Source organism: Carcharodon carcharias, chromosome 5 (genome assembly GCF_017639515.1).
Source record: "Carcharodon carcharias isolate sCarCar2 chromosome 5, sCarCar2.pri, whole genome shotgun sequence".
Classification (NCBI taxonomy): domain Eukaryota; kingdom Metazoa; phylum Chordata; class Chondrichthyes; order Lamniformes; family Lamnidae; genus Carcharodon; species Carcharodon carcharias.
This window is the reverse complement of record NC_054471.1, coordinates 118612411-118636914: the sequence shown is the minus strand read 5'-3', so window position 1 is coordinate 118636914 and position 24504 is coordinate 118612411. Positions and strand designations below refer to the sequence as shown.

At 43.6% G+C, this 24504-nt stretch overlaps 1 protein-coding gene across 1 annotated transcript in view; it reads left to right on the top strand.

Moving 5' to 3' along the window:
• moxd1 (monooxygenase, DBH-like 1) overlaps nucleotides 1-24504 on the top strand; it is a 265555-nt gene that overhangs the window by 198970 nt on the left and 42081 nt on the right. Inside the window, exons 2-4 of the mRNA XM_041187254.1 lie at nucleotides 958-1107; nucleotides 17319-17486; nucleotides 17654-17737. Of these exons, the coding sequence (XP_041043188.1) occupies nucleotides 958-1107; nucleotides 17319-17486; nucleotides 17654-17737 (402 nt within the window). The remainder of the gene's footprint in view (nucleotides 1-957; nucleotides 1108-17318; nucleotides 17487-17653; nucleotides 17738-24504) is intronic.

Below are 24504 nucleotides of genomic sequence, written 5' to 3'. Positions count from 1 at the left end.
CAGAGTAGATAACACTGAACTGTTTGTGCCTAAGGGAACTGCCTGTGCCTAAGGAGATACCTGATGTTGCTGCGGTTCCAGAAAATGAAGATTCAGTAAGAGATTCTAAAGTCGTGGAGCTACGATGTTCCACCCGGATCCATTAGTAGGAGAGACTAGGACCCAAGGGCATAGCCTCAGAGTAAAGGGAAGACCTTTTAGAACAGAGATGAGATGAAACTTCTTTAGCCAGAGAGTGGTAAATCTATGGAATTCATTGCCACAGAAGGCTGTGGAGGCCAGGTTATTGAGTGTAATTAAGACTGAGATAGATAGGTTCTTGATTGGTAAGGAGATCAAAGGTAACGGGGAGAAAGTGGGAGAATGGGGTTAAGAAACTTATCAGCCGTGATTGAATGGCAGAGCAGGCTCAATGGGCTGAATGGCCTAATTTCTGCTCCTATGTCTTATAGCCTTATGGATCAGAAAACCACCTGAGAGACTGAATTTATAATTTCATAACCCATATATATATATTTATAATGTCATGAATGTAGTTGTTCTTGTGAATATAAATTGTAAAAAAAAAGGGGAGGAATGTGGTAACTGTAGCTTTAAGACGTATTTTATTGTGTAATATCACATGACAGTCTGAACGAATCAGCCCTAAGCTTGGGTAACCTTGGGGGTTGCGAGGTTTTGTCTAGTTGTGGAGTTTGATGGAAACACGTAACTGCTGCTGAAGCCCTGTAAATAAAGTGTACTGTTTCTTATGAGAAACCTGTCTGGAAAATCAAGTCCATAACACATGCACAGCAGATCAAAGGTGTGCACCCTACAAGTGCCATTCTCCACTGAAAGCATCAGATCACTTAGATATAAAAGCTGCAGCATAATTATAGATTTTATCCTAAATGTGAGATTCCACAGAATTAATCCATGATATTGCAATCCATCATCTTATTTATATTCTAATAGGATTATAATACATTGAACTTCGATGGAAAACTGAATGAGGACCACCGTCAGGATTATCGCCTTGAGTATGGCATGGAAAATAATACACACACAATCATCGCTTTCTCACGAGATTTGAATTCATGTGACAATAAAGACAAGATTATAACGGTATGATTTTTCACTCTGCAATTTTCCTGTGCTGTAGATGGGAAATTGATAGCAAGATTTCATATTCTGCTGGTAGGAGTTCCCATTTAAAATAGTTAACAAAGAGCAGCCACTTAAATCTTGCTAGATTTTTCATTGCTGTTTGTTTCTTATTTTTAAAATTAATATGACTGAAAGGTAGGTTCTATTTGCATTTTTGGAGGCAAAAAAGATAGGATGAAAGGATGCGCTCATAAGCCAGTTTGAAGCAGACGAGGACTGCCCATACCTGTTTTTATCTATGTGGCTATATGTACAAACATTTGCATGTCTACCAGGGAATATATGTGGATTCCTCCGTTCACAGACTTTGGGAGGAATTTTATGGAGCCTACAAGAGCGGAAAATGTGCCGTGTGGGGTGACTGGTTTCAGGTGCTTGGAGGAGAGGAATAGAGATCCAAGGAGGACAGAGGGTAGATCAGGGGCATGGAGGAATGAAGTGGGAAGGGCCTGGCATCTTGTTTGTGGCCTGGTCGTAGTATTGAGAGTCAGTCAAGGTGAAAAAATAAGGGGCCCAAAGGGTGGAGTCAGTACAGTCCACATGTGGGTCCATCTCGGGGCATTGGCTGGCCAAATCCTTACAGGGCTTTGATTTCACCTACTTCATTTCAATTATCCCCACTGAAAGTGATCTTGGACAATGTTCTTCACAATGCATAGAAGGGAGGACCAGCTGAGTCTGAAAGTTCAGCCATATCCCACAGAGTGGCAAGTACAACACTGAACTCTAACATATATACTCAGTTACAAGTGAATGCAAAAACACATTGTTTCTTCCACAATAAAGGAAATATCCCTTACAACCCTGTAACTATCAATGCATGCCAACCATGAGCCATGGCATTTCACTCTCTGACTAAGCTAATCTCAACAAATAATGATGATGCGTTCATGAATAAAGACCAAAGTAATGTGAAATATTTAAAAGTGAAATTTAAATTTGAAAATTTCCACCTTTGTGTTTTCAATATGAGTTTCTTAATTCTTTCATGGGATGTGAATGTCACTGGAAAGGCCAACATTTGTTGCCCATCCCTAATTGCCCTTGAGTGGCTTGCTGGACCATTTCAGAGGGCAGTTAAAAGTGAACTAATTTGCTGTGGGTCTGGAGTCACATGTCGACTAGACCAGGTGAGGACAGCAGATTTCCTTTCCTAAAGGATATTAATAAACCAGATGGGTTTTTAACAACAATCGATCATAGTTTCATGGGCCAGAGTTTGACGTCCCGTGGGCAGGTGCAGGCCCAACGTGTCCAGCCACAAAATAGCGCAAGATGACTTTGAGCGAGTGTCCGAATGTCATGGAGCACTCGCATGATATCTTGCTCAGCGGTCACACACGCTGTTGGAAACACGCCCGCCAACAATTAAGCCCATTAAGGAGGCAAATGAAAACAATTTTTCGTGGCCTGTTCACTTTTACGGTTGGTGGATGGGCCAATCGGCCAGGCGGCCTTTACGTTTTTGCTCAAATCTCGATCTAGGGGGGCGATGGAGATGAAATCTCCGTGGGGAAAAAAAAAATAAAAAGAGATATCTGGGGACTGTTTTTTTATGAGGTATGCTTTCAGATCCTTGATTGTGCCACATGGACTTACTTTGCAGCATTATTGCTGTTTCATTTATTCTGTGGAGGTCTTCAGCTCCCTAAGGCAGCTGTCTGCATTCAGGAAACTCAGTGGAAGTGCTCACCAGCGCCCAAGGTGACGTCAGTACCCGCCCTCTTCTCGCCCCCCAACGACTGTGCTGAGCCTTTCTCAGCATGTATTTCACGCTGGCTGCCTGTTAATTGGCCAACCAGCATGAAATCATGGCCGGGGGCCTGTTTACTGTCCACTCCCGGGCTTGCTGATCACGCACACCCTACAAGCGAAAAACTCAGGCCATGGTCACCATTACTAAGACTTTATATTCCAGATTTATTAGTTCGAATTCCACCATCTACCATGGTGAGATTTGAAACCATATCCCCAGAATATTAGCCTGGGCCTCTGGATTACTAATCTAGTGACATTACCACTAGGCCACCATCTTCCCACCATGTTTTATGTTAATTGCAATGGAGTCGGGCAGGAAAGTTTTGGCCCTGATGCAGAGTCCCCTTCTTTGGTCACGATGCTGTTTTACAGCCTGCCCATTGCTGCAGCATCATTGACTGATGGCGGGTTTCACCAATCAAAAGCTTCCCCTGCTGCGGAATCAAGTGTGTCTCCTGTGCACCTCACTGGTACCTTAAATTTCAATTGTAATTGTTTGGCAAATGGGGAAAAGCAAGAAAATGGAGGTGGTGCAGATTTCTGGGTTGGGCATGCCACCGTTAAAATTCCACCCTTTGTTTCACTAGGAGAGTCAGTCTTGAGCTGTTATGTTTTTGGATTTCTTTATTATTTTTCACTCAAGCTTTTGGCTTCTATGTCTCATTCATGTCTCAAGTGTGATATAGCATATTAGGGGCTGGATTTTATGCTAAGAAGTTGGGGGTGCGGAACCTGCCTATGGTCCCAACAGCTGATCCAATTGAATGGCTGGTAGCTCTTTAGTCTCAGCAGTGCCACTGTGATTGGTGGCCACTGCTGAGACTACAGGCAGTCCCCAATGCTGAGCCAAAGTAAGTTCGGGGTTGGGGTCTCGCCAAGGAGGGTGGGGGATCCAGGTTCGAGAGACCGGGGGGGATGATCTTGAGGGGTGCGTAGTGTCTCCAGTGGGCCCAGAGACTCATAAAGGGGTTCCCCAAACCCTCAGCTAAAGCTGCTGGGCTTCCTGACTGGCTTGGAGCCTACCCGCTCCATGGGTAAAATAACAGCGGCACTGGGATAAGGCTATTTAGTGGCCATTAAGGGTCTCAAAAGGCCCAAGGGTGAGTGGGCCACTGGATGCCTACCAGTCCCCCCATATCATTTCAGATAGATGGGGTGGGCGGGTAGGCAGGAGGATGGTCACCCTCTGGATTTTACGTGCCCACCCCGCCCTCCACACACATCCCATCTTCAAACTTCCAGCTTGCAGTATAAAATCCAGCTCTTTGTTTCAGCAAATATTTCCACTTGTCTAGGTATCTGGATAAAATTCATAGCACGTCCCTGGATTAAAGAGAAAATCAGTTTCTTTCAGCTACTTATTTTATCATCCTCTTTATTTCACTACACAACACTCTGACCTTTGCTTTAACTGCCAAGTACATTTATTAAATAATAAAAATACAGAGTTAATTACAGTATATATTTTTACAATAGTTATTAAGGCTTTGAAAATAAACAGTATGTGACTGTTGTGTTGAACTATAAGTTAGTTTGCTTTTACCAGTTATCGGAGCTTGCTGGTCTGACCATCAGCAAGTCTCTTCGATTTGCACTAGACAGGCTGACACATAGGGCAGAGTTTTGCTCTCGTTGGGCGGGCACGGGAGTGGACGGGAAACAAACCGTTGCCTGCCATCGGGCCCCGACCGCAATTTCACACTGGCTGGCCAATTAATGGCCAGTCAGCAATGAAACATGCACTGCAGCACTCAGCGCTGCTGGGGTGAGGGCAGGAGGAGCACGAGCGCTGAAGTTCGCACATGCGCATGGGGTGTGCACAGTAAAAACTCCCTGAAGCGCAGAATTGCAACAATTTTATTCAAATAAAATAGAACATCATTTATGTGTCTAGAACTGGGTTTGAATTCATTTGTTGCTGTGACAGAGTTAAAGTGAATTGTATGATAAAATTGCTTTAAGCTGCACCATTTGTTGGAATGTGAATAGTAAACAATGATCAACAGAGGCAGCCTTGCCAATGGCTGTGATGGTAATCTGAAAAGTGATATGTTGTGCCTCTGACCTTTTCCAAACAACTCAGTCGATCCACAGAGCACAAATGTAATAAGCAGCTGAGAAATGTGTTGTTCATCAGATCAAACACCTTCAGTACTTTCTCCTTGGTCGATTGGCAGGAAAATAATAAAGCACTGCAGTTCTTTTGAAATGCATGATTTCCCAAAGTCCAGGCTGTCACTGGGTCCAATATGGCTTTCTGGACTACACAAAATCTCATGCCATTGAAGAGTCACAAAGGGTTCCACCCCATTGACATGCATGCAGATGAATGCCTGTTTTCCAGGCCACAAGAAAGAAAGAACCTACATTTACATAACAAGTTCTTGCTCCTTTATTGGCAATGGTATATGTTTATGCTTGTGTCTGTGACAGTATCATGCACCCTGTTGGTTGCTATTGGATATTATGTTCTTTTTTACTAATAGGAATGTATGTTTAAAAACACCTCTTAAAATATTACATCATAAAAACGTGGGTCAAATAGGCTTGTCCTGATGTGCATGAGCCTGTGTGAGTGTAAGTGAGTCAGGTGAGAAGGTCTAATAAGTAAAGGATGTTTTGTGCCAAGATCTTGAAGGTGGCCTCCAAATTTTGCTTTTCTGTTCCTGTATGCTTTCAATCCCAAGTATGCATTTCAGGGTAGAAAGTTTCCAGCTCTCCTCCCATGCAGGTTTACTCCCCCTTATTGTTTGCTATCTTGTCCTGCAATTAGTGTTTATCACGCACATGCAATCTCCACTTCCAGCGAGGAATGAAGATTTGTTTAGTGCAGCTGAAGCTTCAAGCTGATCAACTTAATTAGAAGTTCAGAAGGAAGGTCGTTGACCCAAAACATTAATTCCATTTCTCACCCCACAGATGCTGCCTGACCTGGGAGTATTTCAGATTTCCAGCATCCAAAGTATTCTGCTTTTGTTTGGTCAAATAGAGTGACATCTATTCAGCGAGGTGTCACATAAGTGCTCCAGAGGAACAGTGCAAAGAAGTGTCGCTATTTGCATTGTTTTGATCGCAGTACAGACCAGTGACATTTTTTAGAAAAAAGAAATCTGAAATCCCAGTTATTTACTAAAAGAATAAAGTCACAAGATTCAATGGTTTAAAACAGAAGAAGTTTCACTATACAATAGCCAATCAAAGCAAGGTAAATGCTATCTTAGCTAAAGCACCCATACCCTCAAACGCACAATTAACATAAGTTAAACATGAAATCACAGGTAAATTGCAGTTTTTAAAAAATTTGCTCAAGGGATGTGGATGTCACTGGCTAGGCCAGCATTTATTGCCCATCCCTAATTACCCTTGTTTAGAGGGCATTTAAGAGTCAACCACATTGCTGTGGGTCAGGAGTCACATGTAGGCCAGACCAGGTAAGGACAACAGATTTCTTTCAGATTATTGAACCAGGTGAGATTTTACAACAATCGACAATGGTTTCATGGTCATCATTAGACTTTTAATTCCAGATTTTTATTGAATTCAAATTCCACCATCTGCCGTGGTGGGATTCAAACCCAGGTCTACAGAGCATTACCCTGAGTCTCTAGATTATTAGTCCAGTTACAATACCACAATGCCTTTGCTTCCCCCTATTTACTATATATATATCCCCGTATACTATAAATTACACATTAAATGACAAACAGGACAGATATTATGAATTGGCTCAAAAGTCCACCCAGCATGTATGTTATCAATCTCAGTCATAAAAGTCCTTCAAAACTGTCTTCCTTGTGAAGAATTTTAGCTGCTCTCCTAAGAACTAGCCTGATCCTCAGCCAACAGGAGTGCACAGCGAACCTGAGTTCCACGGGCATGGTCTTCACCAAAAATGGCACACATCTGCAGAACCTTTTCAACTCGGTCTGTGTGGTGCAGATCCACCAATGTTATCTTCAGCTAACAGTAACAGCTGCAGAAACTGTGTATTTGCTTCTTCTCAGCTTCTAGATCTAGGGCGGAATTGCCCCATATTTGTGCAAAGTGTGATAGCGGGCAGGAAAAAGGACCTTTTACCTGCCGGCCGCAATGGCGGCTTTTCACACCATATTATCTCATTCTTGGCGTGTCCCACCTCAGGAAACATGCTGGATCATTGGCGGGCGGCCTCTGATTCGCCTACCACCCCATTACCTCAGGCCGTCGGTATTCTGGGCACCATATTTAAAGGCCGCCCTGCACAGAGTTAGCACTCTCTAATGGATCGGAAACTGCTGGAAAGTCGTGACTGCCAAAGAGAGTAACATGTTGCCTCCAAATTTAGCGACGCCTCCTTCGGACACCCATTGGACGCAGTGGAGGCCTGCTGTGAAGTCCTCCACCCCCATTATGGCAAAGACCAGCAAGCAAGGTCACCAATTCAGCATGGGAGGTGGTGGCAGCAGCATTCAGCACTGGTCAGTGCCAATACCCTGCAAAAGAGGGTAGCCACCCAGTGCCAAAAAAGAATGAATTATCTCATCTGTTTCACCAGGGTAAATCACTTTTCTCATCACTCCCAACTTACACACTCACAAACCCATCACACATCAACAGGGCCCTCACTCACTGCCGGTTCAAGGGACATCACCATTCACTCAAACACACCTTCAACTGTCATACACAACATGTCCTCATCCAATCCATGGCACCACTCACCACCACACATGCCAGGCATCCTTTTCACCTGGTCTGGCAGGCGTCCTGCTTACACTCTCTCCATTTGTCTTCATGCAGGACAAGCTGGCACACAACAAAAGGGAGATGTCACAGACTGGTGGAGGAATGCCTGAAATCAAGGTCCTCACAGGCTTTGAAAATAGAATCATCCAGCTGGCCAGTGAAGATCTGGACCATTCCTGTGCTGATGGTGAGGTCACTGGTGCTCAACCAAGTTAGGATCTAGTGCAACATCCATCAGATAGCTATGCTATATGTGAGTTCCCCTATTCCACAGTCCTCTGCCACACGATAATTATCTGTCCTTGCTTTCACAGGCACATCTGGGAAGAAGCCGAGAGGGTCCATGAGGCAGGTCCTCGACTCAAGTCCCAAAGGCACTTCGGAAGAAGAACCTGATTGAAGACCTGTCACAGTGCTCACCCACAGCCCCCACCAGTGCAGAGTCAAGCATCTCGGTGGGGTCCCATTTAGAATAGCCTCAGGATCACAATCTGGTGAGCATATTGCACTGTCTGGTCCACAGCAGGGACTTGCCAGTTTTCCGGCACTCAGGACTGCTGGAGGATAGCAATTTGCTGAGTCCGAGTCAGGTGAGGAGCCTCTGGACTCAGTCATACCTCAGTTGCCGGAGCTGCAAAGGCAAGCTCAGGAACATCAGGAAGGGATGTCCACCGAACATATCAGATTGCAACGCACGATGGAGGAGCCGGTCCATTTTCAGTCTGAGGTAATAATGTCAGCATGCCAATGCACCAAGGTCAGCACTGGTAGGATGACAGCCACCATGGAGACCTTGATCCAGGACATCGGTCCTGCTCTGCTGCCTGGGCTGAACTCCATCGCTGATGCCATAGTTGGCCTCCAACAGTGCCAATGCAAGAGGGGTGCAGGTCAGCTCAATCTCACTCCAGCTTCCCCTTCTCCACAAGGAGTCAGCCAGGGGCCCTTGGGCAACCATAGGGAGGAGGATCTGCAGGTGCACACTCCGGGGCCATCCACCCAGGTGAGTCGTGGATTATCCAGCCCATCTAAATCCCCCGTTCCCGTGACCCCAGAAGCTTCAACTCCACAGGCCGAGGAGGATGCCAAGTGCCACACAGCAGGTCCCCAAAAGCAGGAAGGGGCCCTCCAAGTCCCAGCCCTCCAGAGGTCACCTGTCAAGGTCATATAGACAGAGCATAGCAGTCAGCAGGCTGCCTCTACCTCCACTGTGGATGTCTGGGGAGCACCAAAACGTAATGGCAGGGTTAGGAAAGTTAAGAAGATGTAACTCTTTCGAGTACAAACACATTTCCATCTGTTTCAGATGAAGTTACTTTGTTTCATAGTTTGCCATTGTGAGATTTGAACTCTTGATACTCTTTTGAGTAAACCTGTTTCCATCTGTTTCAGATGAAGTTACATTGTTTCATAGTTTGCCATTGTGAGATTTGAACTCTTGATCTTGGGGTTACAAACCCACTACCATAACCACTTGGCTATTTAGGCCAAGCGTTAAGAAGGTGTAACTCTTTCAAGTACAAACCCGTTTCCATCTGTTTCAGATGAAGTTACATTGTTGCATAGTTTTGCCATTGTGAGATTTGAACTCTTGATCTTGGGGTTACAAACCCAGTACCATAACCACTTGGCTATTTAGGCCAAGCAGTACCATAACCACTTGACTATTTAGGCCAAGCGTTAAGAAGCTGTAACTCTTTCGAGGAATGTAACTCTTTTGAGTACAAACACGTTTCCATCTGTTTCAGATGAAGTTACTTTGTTTCATAGTTTGCCATTGTGAGATTTGAACTCTTGATCTTGGGGTTACAAACCCAGTACCATAACCACTTGGCTATTTCAGCCAAGCCAAAAAAAATGCTGAAGCCAGTTTATAACTCTTTCGAGTACAAACACATTTCCATCTGTTTTTCAGATGAAGTTACATTGTTTCATAGTTTGACCAGTGTGAGATTTGAACTCTTGATCTTAGGGTTACAAGCCTAGTACCATTACCACTTGGCTATTTAGGCCAAGCCTAAGAAGGTGTAACTCTTTCGAGTACAAACACGTTTCCATCTGTTTCAGATGAAGTTACATTGTTTCATAGTTTGCCATTGTGAGATTTGAACTCTTGATCTTGGGGTTACAAACCCAGTACCATAACCACTTGGCTATTTAGGCCAAGCAGTACCATAACCACTTGACTATTTAGGCCAAGCGTTAAGAAGCTGTAACTCTTTCGAGGAATGTAGCTCTTTTGAGTACAAACACGTTTCCATCTGTTTCAGATGAAGTTACTTTGTTTCATAGTTTGCCATTGTGAGATTTGAACTCTTGATCTTGGGGTTACAAACCCACTACCATAACCACTTGGCTATTTAGGCCAAGCGTTAAGAAGGTGTAACTCTTTCGAGTACAAACCCGTTTCCATCTGTTTCAGATGAGGTTACATTGTTGCATAGTTTGGCCATTGTGAGATTTGAACTCTTGATCTTGGGGTTACAAACCCACTACTATAACCACTTGGCTATTTAGGCCAAGCGTTAAGAAGGTGTAGTTGCACAGCCTGGGCATGGGTGTTAATGACTTGTACTTAATGTTCACTATTGTAAATAAACTCCCAAGGATGTCTCCTTGCCTATAGCTCCTTGCTATGATGAGCAGTATTCATGTCACTCAGATGTGAAACCTTGGTTCCTGCACAAGATAAAGGCAGGTGTCTCAATCCAGGGCCTCTTCCCTGTACAGTGTGTAACCTTCAGAGCAAAGTGATGGTCCGGCTTCACACTCCCTGGACACATTACTGATGCCTGCACCTCGACAGTGCTGGTCATTGCTGGCAGAATATTGTGGGCAGATGTCACATAGTTCCACCATACTCTCTGTGTGCTTTTAGCACTTTTGAGATGGGGCTGGCCCAAATCTCTTCAGCATCTGTGACCAGTGATGCTGTGCTCCTGCAGGGGTCAGGTGCTGAAGGTGAACAAAGGATCAGGTGCATTTAAAGTTTCACGGCTGCATCTCCATGATGTGACCCTGATCACAGAAGCAAGCGAGCGGCACTCGGCCAGACAGGAATCAGACATTCTCAGAGGCTGTGTGAAGATCTATGGAATGTCCTCACTGCATGTTGTCATCATCCTCCTGGAATCTAGTGACTATTAGGGCTTCTGCTGTGTGTCCATGACATGAGCCTGAGCATTGAGGGTATCTGCGCTGCCATCAGCCACACAGGAGTCAAACATTTACAGATGCAAGGTAAGGATGTCAGAACTGTCCACACTTCATCTCGTCATCATCCTCTACGAATCTTGCAGCTATGAGGGCCTCCCGATCGCACATGCCTCATCTGGCCAGTGCGATGGCCTCATTGCCAGTATCCTCACCTTCAAGGACAACACCACCATCCCCTTCAATGTCCTCCTCATTGGAGAATACATGCAGCTCCTCCATCTCCTCAGCCAGGTCCTCCCCCCTGTTGCAGCGCCAGGTTGTGGATTATGCAGGAAGCGATGGTGATGTGTGACACCCTGTGTGGACTGTGTTGCAGTGCTCTGCTGGGCCTTTCGAGGCACCAGAGCCACATTTTCAAAATGTCTATTGTTTGCTCCACCAAAGCCTGGGTTGCAGCATGAGCCTCATTACGGCGTCGCTCTGCTGAAGTATGAGTCTGCCGCACGTCCACCATCAGCCATGTCCTCTGTGGGTAGCCCCTGTCTCTGAGGAACTAATCCTGTGGCCTCTCTGGACTCTGGAAGATGTCAGGGATCTGAGGTCTGCTAAGAATGTAGGAGCCATGGACACTCCCTAGAAATCTTGTGCAGGCTTTAAGGATGTATTTGTGGTGGTTGCACAACTGCTGAACGATCAGCGAGTGGAAACCTTTGTGATTAACATAGTTGACTGCTTGCTGCCACGGAGATCTGAGCACCACGTGAGTTCAGTCAATGGCACCCTGCACCTGTTGAAGACCAGAGATCTGCACAAATCCCAGTGTTCTTGCTTCCTGGCCTTCCTGATTTCGGGCGAAATGCACAAAGTACTGTGCCTTTGCAAAGATGGCTTCCATGACCTTCTGGATACATTAGTGTGTAGAGGCTTGCAAGATCCCTCACAAGTCACCTATGGAGCCCTTGGAGGAGCCACAGGCATAAAAAATTGAACACTGCGGTCACTTTCATGGCCACTGACAGTGGATGTCCTCCATGTCCCTGTGGCGCCAAATCCTGCAGCAGGTGGCAGATGTGACCGATCAGTTCACTAGACATCCGCAGTCTTCAGCGACACTGGCTCTTAGTCATCTGCAGGAATGACAGGCACCAACTATAGACACTGGGTTTAGCAAAGCATCTACAAGCGACGGCTCGCTGTGGATCTTCAGCTGCATGAGCAGCAGGCCCTGCTGTCTCTTCATCTTGAGGGAGGTGCTCCTCTCTTTGCCGAGCCAGGCACCTCCACCACTCTCTTCTTCTTCTCCTCTGCTGCCTGTAAGCCATGAGGCACACCACTAAATCACCAGGCTCCATGATCCTGATGTTCTCTTCCTGCAGGATCAAAGAGAGAGAGATGTGTGGGTTAGCTTGGGTGTACTAATAACCTCCCTTAGTTAAATCTGAAGGCCCCTTCATGCATGCAGGAGAGTGCTGACCCCCACTTGGATGGCCAGTGTGTATTGCGCTCATTGGCTGTCTGAAACCCCACTCACAGCTGCCCTACTTCACTTGACCGATTGGCGGCAGCTTCGGCCATTGGACTGCATGTTGTGCTCTCAGCTCAGGCACAGGCATTCTCCTAACCCGCACTGTAAGCTGCACTGTTAGCCTGAACCATATTGGATACCAGTCCAAACCTTAATAAAGACATTGCAAGGGGCTGTGAGCACCTCACCAGTGACTGCGCCATGGCCAGCTTTTGTAAAGGGATTTTACAACTTGCCCAACAGCCAATTGCTCTACTGCCCCCTAAAACATATCTTCATTGGCAGTCGGCACCTGAGGGGTGAAAAGATCTGGAGCATTTGGTGGCACTTTCATGCTTTTGCGTTGCTTGAGCGGGCAGAAATGCTTCAGAGGCCCAACTCCAAGCATGTCAATGGAGCTGCTGCTGAATGGTCTCAGCTGCAGAAGAATGCTCAGTTTTACCAAGCTTTTCCAAGTGCGTGGCCGCTTCTCTCACCACCACCACCCCCCCCACCCCACCGGCATGTACTTGAGTATTTCTTTCACACCGTCTGCACTACCTTGCTCCACACACACCCCCACCCCGGCCTGACCCACACTGGAGCCCTAGCCCTGACATCGCACTGAAAGCCAGCTGGGAAAAATGTAATTTGCCTGTGCCCCTGGCAAATGTGCAGTGCCTCTTCCTTGATGTCCTATGGGTGATACTTGTGTGCTGCACAAGGTTATGTGCACTCACCTCCGAGTTCTCCTTGAAGTTCAAGTCACCAGGTGCATGTCTTCTAAAGGCAGTCATGAAGCACGCTGTTCTGAAGTCACGCCGAAGTAGCTGGAAAATTTGATGTAGGGGGGATGATTCTGGCGAGCAGGGCTTATAATTAGATGCAGACGTATTAAAGTGTTGTTTCTGATGTGCAGCAGTGGGAAACGTAGCCAGCCATTGATAGGTGAGCAGGCAATCGCAAAACAGTTTCACACAGCATAAAACCAATTTTTGGCCTTCTTGCCATATTGTTCCGCCCCCCCGCCCACCATGACACCTAACGCCAACGAGGCTGGAAAATTCCGGTCCACAACTAGGGTACTATATTTTGGTCTCTTTATTTGAAAAAAGATATAATTGCATTCGAATCAGTTCAGAGAAGGTTCACTCGACTCATTCCTGGGATGAGGAGCTTATCTTATAAAGAAAGGTTGAACAGGTTGGGCCTGTACCCATTGAAGAATAAGAGATGATCTTATTGAAACATATAAGATCTTGAGGGAATATGATAGGGTAGATACCAGGATGTTTCCACTTATGGGAAAGACTAGAACCAGGGGGCACAGGTTAAGAATAAGGGGTCTACTGTTAAAGACAGAGATGAGGAAAAATGTTTTCTCTCAAAGGGTCATTGGTTTGTGTAATTTTCTCCCCCAGAAAGCAGTGGAGGTTGGGTCATTGAATTTATTCAAGGTTGGGTTTTTATAGACAAAGGAGTCGAGGGTTATGGGGCCAAAGTGGAGTTGAGACCGCAACCAGTTCAGCCATGATCTTATTGAATGGCGGAGCTGGCTTGAAGGGTTGAATGGCCTTCTCCTACTCCTAATTCCTAGGTTCCTATGTACGTTCTTAAGTTTTTGCATGCACTTTTTATTGACTATTCATGTTAGCATCCAGTGTTGTACTTGCCACTCTGTGGAAATTGGCTGAACTGCAAGCTCAGGTGACCCACCACCCCCCTTCCTATTCCATGCATTGTAAAGAAGATTGTCCACTATCACACTCAGCAGGGATGACTGAAAGGTGAACTCAAAGCCCTGTAAGGATTCTGCCAGCCAACACTCTGAGATAGATACACATTTGGACAGTACTGTACCTACACTGCCCTACAGGCCCCTCATTTTCTTACCTTGGCTAACTGTCCCCACACACCCAGTATGCCAGGCCCTTCCCAGTTAATTCCTCCATGCCCCCAACCCCACACTCTGTCCTCCCTTGGATATCTGTTCCACTCCTCCATGACCACGACCCCATTCCAGACCCCTTCCCCCTCATCATTGACTCACACTTGCCGGTCCTGAGCCTCCATGCAAGCTGCAATTCTCCTGCTCCCCTCTCTTATGCCATAGAGTTAAAGAAAACTGTTGACCTCAGACACAATTGCACAAAGCTGACTGGTGCACACCACCTTTAAACAAGTGTGAACTGTGTGTGACAAGATTCGCATGTGTCACTGACTTTAGCTTGAAAGTAGGCCTTTATTTAAAACAGTTTCATGCTAATGAATACTCATGGCACACAAATGCATTATAAGTATGAACTCGCCACAGGCTGGCACGAGGCCCGACATGCTACGAACACGCTGTCAGGCTTACCTCCCCATCTCAGCCCACCATCAGGAAATTAACATTTTGCATCCTGCCTAATTCAGTCACCCCACATGCCATATTTCTCCCTCTTGCAGGCTCCATAACACCTCCCCACAGAGTAAATGTTTCCATCTGCAGGTGAAACCGAAACTAGGGACCTCAAATATAAGATAGTCATGAATAAATCCTATAGGGAACTCAGGAGAAACTCATTAGCCAAAGAGTGATAACTGCATTACTAAAAGGAGTACTTATGGTGACCAGCACAGAGGGATTTAAGTGGAAGTTAGATAGACACATGAGGGAGAAAGGAAGGATATGTTGAAGGGGTTATGTGAAAAAGCATGGGAGGTGTCTTGTGTAGAGCATAATGACTGACATTGACCTGTTGGACCGAATGACCTTTATCTGAGCTGTAAAAAAGTTTTTTTATGGCAGTCTACATTCTGTTAATCCCTTAAGTGAAAAAGTTACCTTTGAACATAAGTGTTGTAGATTGACACTGATTATTATTCCAGATGTCTTGTCCATTCATTTCTCAGTCTAAATAAAATCTGTTCGCATTTCTCTATAGATTTTAACACGCTATACTTTGAGATTGTTCTTTTTCAAGATCATATTAAGAGAGTAATTTTTGTCATATTGACAGTAATTTATTTGGCTGTGCCAGCATAGTTTGTTTTGCATATTTCTGTAAGAGCTATCATTTATCTAAGCTCCCATATACACCCTTTGTTTTCATATCTGTCCTTCATTGGTGCTGAATAGTGGTGCCCTTTTCAAGTCATGCAACTTTTCCTGGATCTCTTTCTAGCTCTTGAGGATACCAGAGCTATAATTTATTAGTTCTGTGGCACTTAATTGTCTCCACAGCACATGAAAAGGTCTCGCTGTTTTCCCCATCATGCAGCCTGCTATGACTTCTGTGACCTGGGCTGTTGAACAAGCTATTCAATTTTAACACTGAGCCATTACTGAAAATTATTGTGGAATCCGCAGCTGGATGGATGAAATGTTTCTCATTGATAAAGATAAGTGAGTCATTATAGCAACTTGAGAAGTATAAAAGGATCATTATTGCAGGTGCATCATGAGTAGCAATTTTCTGTCTTCCCGAATAACACAATCTGGTAGCAAGTGATGGATGAAACAAAATTGCTCTTAACTGCCGTTTGGTTGGCAATCATGACAATCTGAAAAACTTCTGACTAGAAAAGTCAGCCCATAATTCTTCAGGTCAAAGTAATCACTTTTTAGTTTTGCAGAAGTCTCATGAACAATAACTTGAGCCTTTAAATCATTCCCTGGTTTACAAAATATATGTACTTTACATAACTCATGTTATTTCATACAACTGCCCTAGTCTTGCATCAATCATAAATTTTCTTAATGGTTCAAGCAATCTGTTCTGCAATTTCAGTGTGTAGCATTTGCAACACTGACATTTTGTTTGGGAGATTATGAATGCTTTGTGCTAACCTATCTCTCCTTGGAAAGAGCATCCTATTGCCAACATCACATCAAATGGACAAACTCCTCCCTCACCTTCTATCACCTACATTAACAGGCATTGGAAGGTCAAATTGGTGACAGAAGTGAATAGGCACATGCAGCATCTCAGAGCGAAAATGGGAATGCTGAGTTTGTGAATTAGGTATTTTCCGCAAACAGTCCAGGTTCCATTGGTGAATTATTGAATGTTTCACCATTTATACTGGTTAAGCGTTACATTAGTTGCTTGAAGAGCAGTGAGATCATTGTTACATCTCAGTCATGATTGGATGAATGTTTCTCACCACTATTAATTACATTGAATTGTAAAGCCGCCATTCTTACCACTTTATCCATGGTTTATGACATATCCTATTAAAACAAAGCCCTTTTTGAAAAAAAGAGGATGTAAAGCTCAAAGACAATTACCCATCAGCATAAGAAAAATCTGAATAAAAATTATCTGTAGGCCCTACTATACATTAACAAATATCATGGGATTGTTTCCATCCATTTGAGCAAGCATATGTTGATCTCCATTTAACATTGCAACCAACTTCACTTATCCCATCATGATTTCTAATTGTATTTCAAATAAACAATTTTTGCCTCTCTAACTTTACTTGCTAGATTATTCCAAACGTTTTGAGTAATGAAGTTTTTGCTGGTAACTGTTCAAAAGTTACTTTCCTCTAATGTCAATTTATATCTTGTGTTCATGCTTTAGTAGCCTACCTTGATGTAATGGTCTGGATTTACCTTATGTGTTATATACTTGAGGTCCATTTTACTAATCCTTCTATGAAACGAATCTTAAACTTCTTTTGCCTTTCTTTATAGCTCATTCTCTGTATACTTGCAGTCAGTGTTGTTGCTTTTCACTGTACCCTTTCTCATGCAAGTTTGGTAACTGAATACAAACAAGGTATGATGCTTTTGTGACTCCGTGCTTGGACCAAATTTTATGAGACTACTTTTGTGCAAACCCTTGGAAAATGTTTACCCTAGTGTTTTGGCAATGTATTCTCACATTCTACTAGCTTGACCAGTCTTGGCTTATTTTTCCTCTGAATTAGTATGAGGTAATTTTAAAGAGTTTAGTGAATAATTTAAAACATTTGTTTTATGCATTTAGAATCAGAGAATCAAGGTATTATTCTTTTTTTTTTCATTGCTTGTGGCCAGGATAACACAGTTAGGGTGATTTGGGCTTATCACCCTGAAGATGTGAAACAAGATAGTCCACAGTATCATCTGTCAAATCGTGGGAGGAAAAGTCTTCATTTATTGAACCCTGTGATGGACACTTTTATTCCTAATGACGTACTTGTATTTAACATAAGACATTATAACGTAAGTACACATAATTGAAAATTAATAGCTTCCAGCCTAGTAATACAATCCTAGGAATAATCCACATGTAAATATTATGAATTATTTTTTCTTTTCTGTTGCCAAAAAATCCTTTTAAACAGAAAAAATATGCTTTTCAACTGTTGGGTTTATTTTGTTCAAGACAGGTCTCAATACCTACAAAGGACACCACCTACTGGTGTCAAATCTTTAAACTGCCAACCTTGACCAAAAAGCATCATGTGATAAGGGTAAGCAATACAACTTTTCATTTAATAAAAATGTTTAATTTTTAATATCTGCAAATAAAAGGCTACAATTTAGGCCATTGTGCATATCCTGGAGTACAGGGCAGCAGAGGGTGAATCCTAGAATATTGTTTCACTCTGCTGAGTTCCTGATTTCCTTACTCCTGCCATTCAACAGGTTACTGTAAGGCTTGTCCCTGTTCCATACAGCTTGATGAGTCATGGACATGCACTGAATTGTTTGGGTGGAATTCACAGCAGTACTTGAGATAGAGCATAATTTGCTGAGGACCTGATTTATCCACAGATTATCCTGGCTTGGGAGCCAGGGCAACCAAATTAAAGCTAGTATATAGTTAGGAACCAAATGTTGGTTATACTGAACTTGGGTCAAATCAGATACAAATTCCACCATGTTAGATAGAATATGTTTGATCTTGAGAACATTTCCTGTGTTAGCCTTTGAAAGAATATGACTATAATGAATATGTAACTTTTGAAAGCAGAAATACTTCAAAAGGAGATTCAGCTAGAGCTGTATTTTGAGAACATTGTGGCATGTAAACACATGGGAGGATCTTCCAGTAAAATTACGTGGGATGATGTCGCTGAACTCCCAATGTCACCCAGCATAATTTCAATTTTCAGGTCGGTGGGGATGCAGCCGAGTCAGCTGTGCGCCCACTGACCTGTCAACGGCCTATTGAGGCCATTAATAAACCAATTTAGGTAATTGACAGTGTTGCCCGTCCAACCTTTAGGGTTGGTGGGCAAGCTGGGAGCCCTGACGGATTTAAGAAAAAGCATGAAACCTCGTCCACTGGCGGGATGAGGTTTCATGAGGGTTTTTAAATATTTAATAAAGGTTTAAATAAAAGTGATGGACAAGTCCCAACTCATGTGACAGTGTCTCAAGAGGGGACAGGTCAGGGAAATTTTTCAAACATTTGTCTTAAAAGTTTTAATTCCAAGCCGATCTCCCTGAGGCAGCACTTTGCCTCAGGGAGATCTGTGCGCTCTTTCATGCGCATGCACGAAAGAGCACACTCCCGGCAGAGGGAAATCCCGCCACCCACCCCCACCCCCACCCCCCCCCCGCCCATACAGGGAATGCATAGCGCTTCTCAGTGGACATCACGCTGGGCAGGCCTTAATTGGCCTGCCCACATAAAATGGTGGCATGCCCCCGATTGGGGGCACCGATCGGAGGTGCGCCTGTCCGAGCCCGCACCTGCACTTCACCCCCCGACAGGGGGAAATTTTTCCCACAATGTTTTACGAAAGAGGAAAATGGACACCTGTTGTCCCTAAAATTTTGAAGAAAAAAATCAGAATATGAGACAATTATTGTATGTGTTTGTCTGTTTGTAAAGAATATCTCTGGAAGTGAGGAACGATCTTTCACAATGGAGGACATGGCCTTTCCTTAACACAACAATAGTTTCAATTTTTGTACTTATCCACTACTTACCCATCACCCACACCAACTAAAATTCCCTATTGTATTTACATTATAAATCTAGAGACCAGAGAACATATTTTTTATTCCCATGACTAACAGTGCAAATATATGATGGACATGGGCATAAATCATGGTGGTATTATGCTAACAGGTATTTTCCAACTGGGCAGCACTGTGGAAGATAGAGGCTTTAATTGCTAAAGCGTGCGAGCTTCAGTAAAGCTTTATGCCCCAATGCCCCTGGGTGAGAGTGAGACATGCAGGAGCTGGGAGAGAAACCCACATAATGTTGATGGAGGAACGCCTCGGGCAATCTGAACTCCCAGACCTCTTTAACATTTTATACTACAAGAGAAAAGAGTACTGACAAAAGGAATATTCAAGCCTTGCCCCTTTTTTGAATTAACTGGGAGATTGGCGAGCCTATAGTTTCCTGTTGCTTTCTCCATGGGAATGCCATGGCCAATCAAAGTCAACTTGCCAACCAATCATTACCTTCTCCTGTAGTATAAATTGTTGTGATTGTTTGAAATTTGGCATTCTTGCATTTGTTTTGATGAGTGCAGGATGAAAAGCTTCAGCAGCATGTCTCTCTTTTAAGCAACATTAAGGAGCAGGGAATGGCAACATGCTTCAGGTCATCTTCTACAATAAACAATTTCTTAATCTGGGTAAATTGTCTTGAGAATCTATAGTGTTGTGAAATTACAGATGGGCAAAATTAGAAGAGGAGCTATTTAACATACTCATAGGACATTCCACTATTTGCTTTTTAAATGGGGTGTTAATTTAAATGGGCCAATGAGTCTGTCATTGGACAGAGGAATATCAATTGGATATGTTGGCCTGAATTTTTCAATCGGCGTGCGGGGGCAGGCCCAACACGTAAAATGACACATGATGATATCAGGCGCGTGTCCTGATGTCATCACGCTGTCTCACGAAGTTTAGTTCGGCAGGCCCTGCGCCACAGTCGGCTGCGCGCCTGCTGATAACTGATAGGCCTATTAAGGCCATTAATGAATTAATTAATGTAATTGTTGATGCTGCCCATCTAACCTTAAGGTTGACAGGCAGGCAAAAAGGCCAAGCGGCCTTCACGTTTTTTGGGAAACTTTATCCACGAGTGAGATGAGGTTTCCTAAAACTTTTACAACTTAGATAAAAGTTTTTTCTGAAATATTAAAACACGTCCCAGTCACAATTACATGAGGGAATATGTCTAATTAAATTTTCAAACCCTTAATTTATTTATAAAGCACTTCAATCTCCCTGAGGCAGCTCCCAAGGAGATTGAAGTGCTCTTTCGTGCGCATGCACTAGAGAGTGCTGGCCCCGACTCTCCCTCTCCCCCCAGCCTGCACAGGTAGCACTAAGCGCTATGGCTTGCGTCTTACGCTGGGCGGGCCTTAATTGACCCACCTGCATAAAATGGCGGTGTGGAGCTGATTGCAAGCGGCGGTCAGCCACTCTTCCGCTCCCACCGCTGACTGAAAAATACAGGCCATTAAGTGTTTATCTGCCTTAAATTGCCAAGGTTGGCAACTGTAATTTAAGATTTTTAACATGTAGAGATTAGAAAAGAGCTTGCAGAGCTCCTGTATTTATGTAGGCATCATGTACCCCTATATGATTAAATGACAACTTAGGTGTTAAATCATATTCATTCTCAAATTGTAATGTAGCTTTAACCTAGTGTTGAAGTCTTGTGCCAGTTAATTAAAAACGGCAGTTTATCTAATTACTACTGTGAAAAGGACATCAAAAAAGAAAGGGTTCAGAGAAGAGCAATATATCAACTTATGGAATTTGATCTCTATGTTATGAATTTGTTTTCATTAGTGGCAAAAAAGTTATAACGTCTTTAAAACCATGGCAGACGTGAATAATGTAAGCAAAGACTGGCAGCTGACAGTTGAAACTGCAGTTACTTGCCATTAGCAACTCTTATGTGACCACATGATACTGGATTAGAACTTGCATATCTTGTTGCTAGTGGAAACTCAAGTGTTGGACCGTTGAATGTTTCCAGCATTGGATTTTTTTCACAAACTGAGTGGAAGAACACAAAGAGTCTCAGTCTAGGAAGTCTTGAGCTTGCATATTGCACAGACAGTGCTTGTTTTATTGGGCAGTTTGGAAGAGGATAACAGATTAATCATAAAAGATCAACAACAGTGTGGTCTTTTACATTACACTTGTCCCCATATCATACTGTGCTGATCTTAATAATTCATCTTTGTTTAAGGATGGTGATGCATATTCTAGGTACTGATTTGTGAGTCTGTCAGAAATGAATAATCATCCAAAAAATTATGCCTGTAGATTCTGATGAATAGTTTCCTAGTTTTTTCATAGAATTGTTATACATGGTGATGTCCTTGATTAGATTGGTTACTTAAATGGAAATAATACTGGTCCAGGACATAATTTGGGGAAGGATACAATTTATAGAGTTGGTGTAAACAGAAAGGACTGAATTTCCATTCTCGAGGCAGGTAGCAAGAGTCGGGAAAATTCCTGACTCAGCCCACCCACCTCAGGGGAAAGTACCTGCAATGACAGGATTTACATTGTGGGGAGTCAGTGCACTTGGGGCAGCCAGCCCAGGAAAGAGTTCAGAGGCAGCCACAGGGGCTGCTGGGTGTGGAAGCGGACAGTTTAAAAGTGTGGGACTTAGTCCCAGTTATAATGAAAACACAAAGGCCCTCTAGCCCACACCCCTCACACCCCCTCAACACCCACACATTCCCATACTCCATCTATGCCACCTCATGACCCCCATGCACCCCATGGCCTCTCATGTTCCCCATGCCATGGTATGCTCTTCACCCATCTCCTTTGACCCCCTCATTCCCCGTGTCAAAGTATGCCCCCAAACAACCCCTATGGCCCCTCATGCCGGCTCCCCCTAAGCCTTGATTTCAAACTATGGAATTTCCATGCCCATTTACCGACTATACCATTGTATAGAATCAATGAACCCTACAGTGATAGTAGGATGTGTTTTAAAAAAAAGCTTTACAAGCAGATATCCATTTCCATTTTCTTAAAAAAAAATTTACTTCAGCCAAATTGAAATGTCAATCATCCAGACCCTTTAAAGTATCAGTAACAGAAACTGCAAACCTTGAAACCTCTTCATCTTGTAAAAGTAAAAATTGTGAAATTGACAGCAGAGGTCAGAGAGCCAGATTTGTCAATTAAGCAATGTTTTCACTGGGCTCAGGTGTTTCAACAGACTAATGAATTTCTGGGCTCTCAGCCAAGTGTTATTATGTATTCTTTGCTGCAAGCCCGGAAATCCATTAGTGTACCGAAACCACCCCCCAGCACCTCCCCCCCCCCCCCCACCCACCCCCCACAAGGCATACCTTGGTACAAGGGGCCATGGGGGTTGTTTGGGGGCATTCCTTGGCATGGGGGGTATAAGGAGGACCTTATGAATGTGTCATTCGAAAGGTTCCCTCATGCAGATTATGGTTCCCAATACCTCTGAGGTGAAACACATAATCACTGGAAGACACTATACAGTATTTTAATGTTTTTGATCTAAAAAAACCCAAAATATTTGATTCTGAAAAGCACTAGAATTAGATTTGTTAGAGTTACTTAAAGGGAATATTATGCTGGACAAAATTAGATATAAACTACAACATGGAAACAGGCTTTTAGGCCTAACCAGGCCATGTTGCTAATATAAAAACAGAAAGTGCCGGAAATACTCATCAGTTCTGGCAGCATCTGTGGAGAGAGAAACAGAGCTAGCCTTTCGAGTCCAATATAACTCTTCTTCAGAATTGGCCATGCTGCTGTTCTCCTCTACATAAGCAGTACTTCCACTTCCATGTGTCTTTCTTTATCCCAAATTAATTTTCCTTCAACTACTTATCCAACCTGCTTCCATCACAAACTTCCATAGTGTATTCCAAATCAGCCTCACAACCCTCTGTGTAAATAGGTATCTCCTGCATTCTGTTCTAAATCTCTTCTGATTAATGTTGTATCCATGTCCCTTTATTTTGAACTCTTCAATCACTGAAAAGAGTGAAGGAAATTTTAACTTTGCCACATAGTAATAATGTGCTGAAGCAGATTGCTTGGTTACATAGAATTTGTCTGATTTTTCAGTATACTGAAAACAACATGGGGTGGAATTTTAAGGTCCCGCCAAAGTCATGGACTTTTGAACGTCTTGTCGCATTTTACGGCTCCTCCCCTGCCACGACGAGGCTGTAAGATTCCGCCCATAATAACATCCACTCTGCTAGATTATTACCATGCAGTAAAGAAAAACGCTAACCCCGTTCCTTTGTGTTATGTATTGAATGTCCTTTGAATGTCTTATTGAGCTTGCCATATTTGGCAGCCGGGCATTGTGGGATCGCAGAGTCCATGTTTGTTTTGGTTAGTTCAGTTAGTGCAGTCAATAAACTAAGCACCTTGTTCAACCACCTCTGCGCCTATGTGAGTATTTATCAATCTCTAAAAGATTATCGGCAGTACCAATAGTTAAACATAACAAATTGGCGACGAGGACGATGGACCTTTGCAGTAATGCCACTCGAGCAATAAAACAGCTAGTAAAAGGAAATTACTAGTAAAAAAAGAAGCGCGCCTGCCAATACTCCGAAAGCACCAGGTTCAAAAACAACAAAGTCCCTGTAGAGCTAAATTTAAGAAAAATAATTGCTATTGCTTTGAAGATTAAAGAAAGAAAAGGCAATTAGAGCAGAGAGCAGTGATGTAGCTCTGGGTTTAAAGAATAAACTGGCCCCGATCCGACCGGTTGAGAAATCTCCCGGAGCACTCTCGAAGATCAAAAAAAGATAAAGGGGGTCTGCAGGAGCAGAAGTAAAAAGGAAGAACTAGCCAGCGGACAAAGTGCTGCAGTGATTTTTTTTTTCAAGCGCTTAAGAACATGAGACCCATAATCATGGGGATCCTGAGCAAAGCGCAGGAAAACTACAGCGGCAGGGCGGACGGCTGCAGACAGCCCTCAAAGTTCCAAAACAGGACCAAAGGAGAAAGAAAAGAATCCCAGAGAAAAGAAGTGCTCTTACCTTGAAAGTTTTTAAAAGTTTAGAAAAGAAGGCCCACGATTGCTGGGAGCCTGCCAGAAGTAGAAAAGCGCGGGAAGAACCACAGAGACAAACCAGCAGCTGCTGCGTTTTTAAAAAATGGTTATTGTCTGAAAGCTGTAACAACATTTAAAGTGGTAACTACAAAAAAAGGGCAACTACAGTAAACAAAAAGTACCTGATGAAGAAGAGAAAATAAAAATGACTACACTTACCAGGCCTATGGA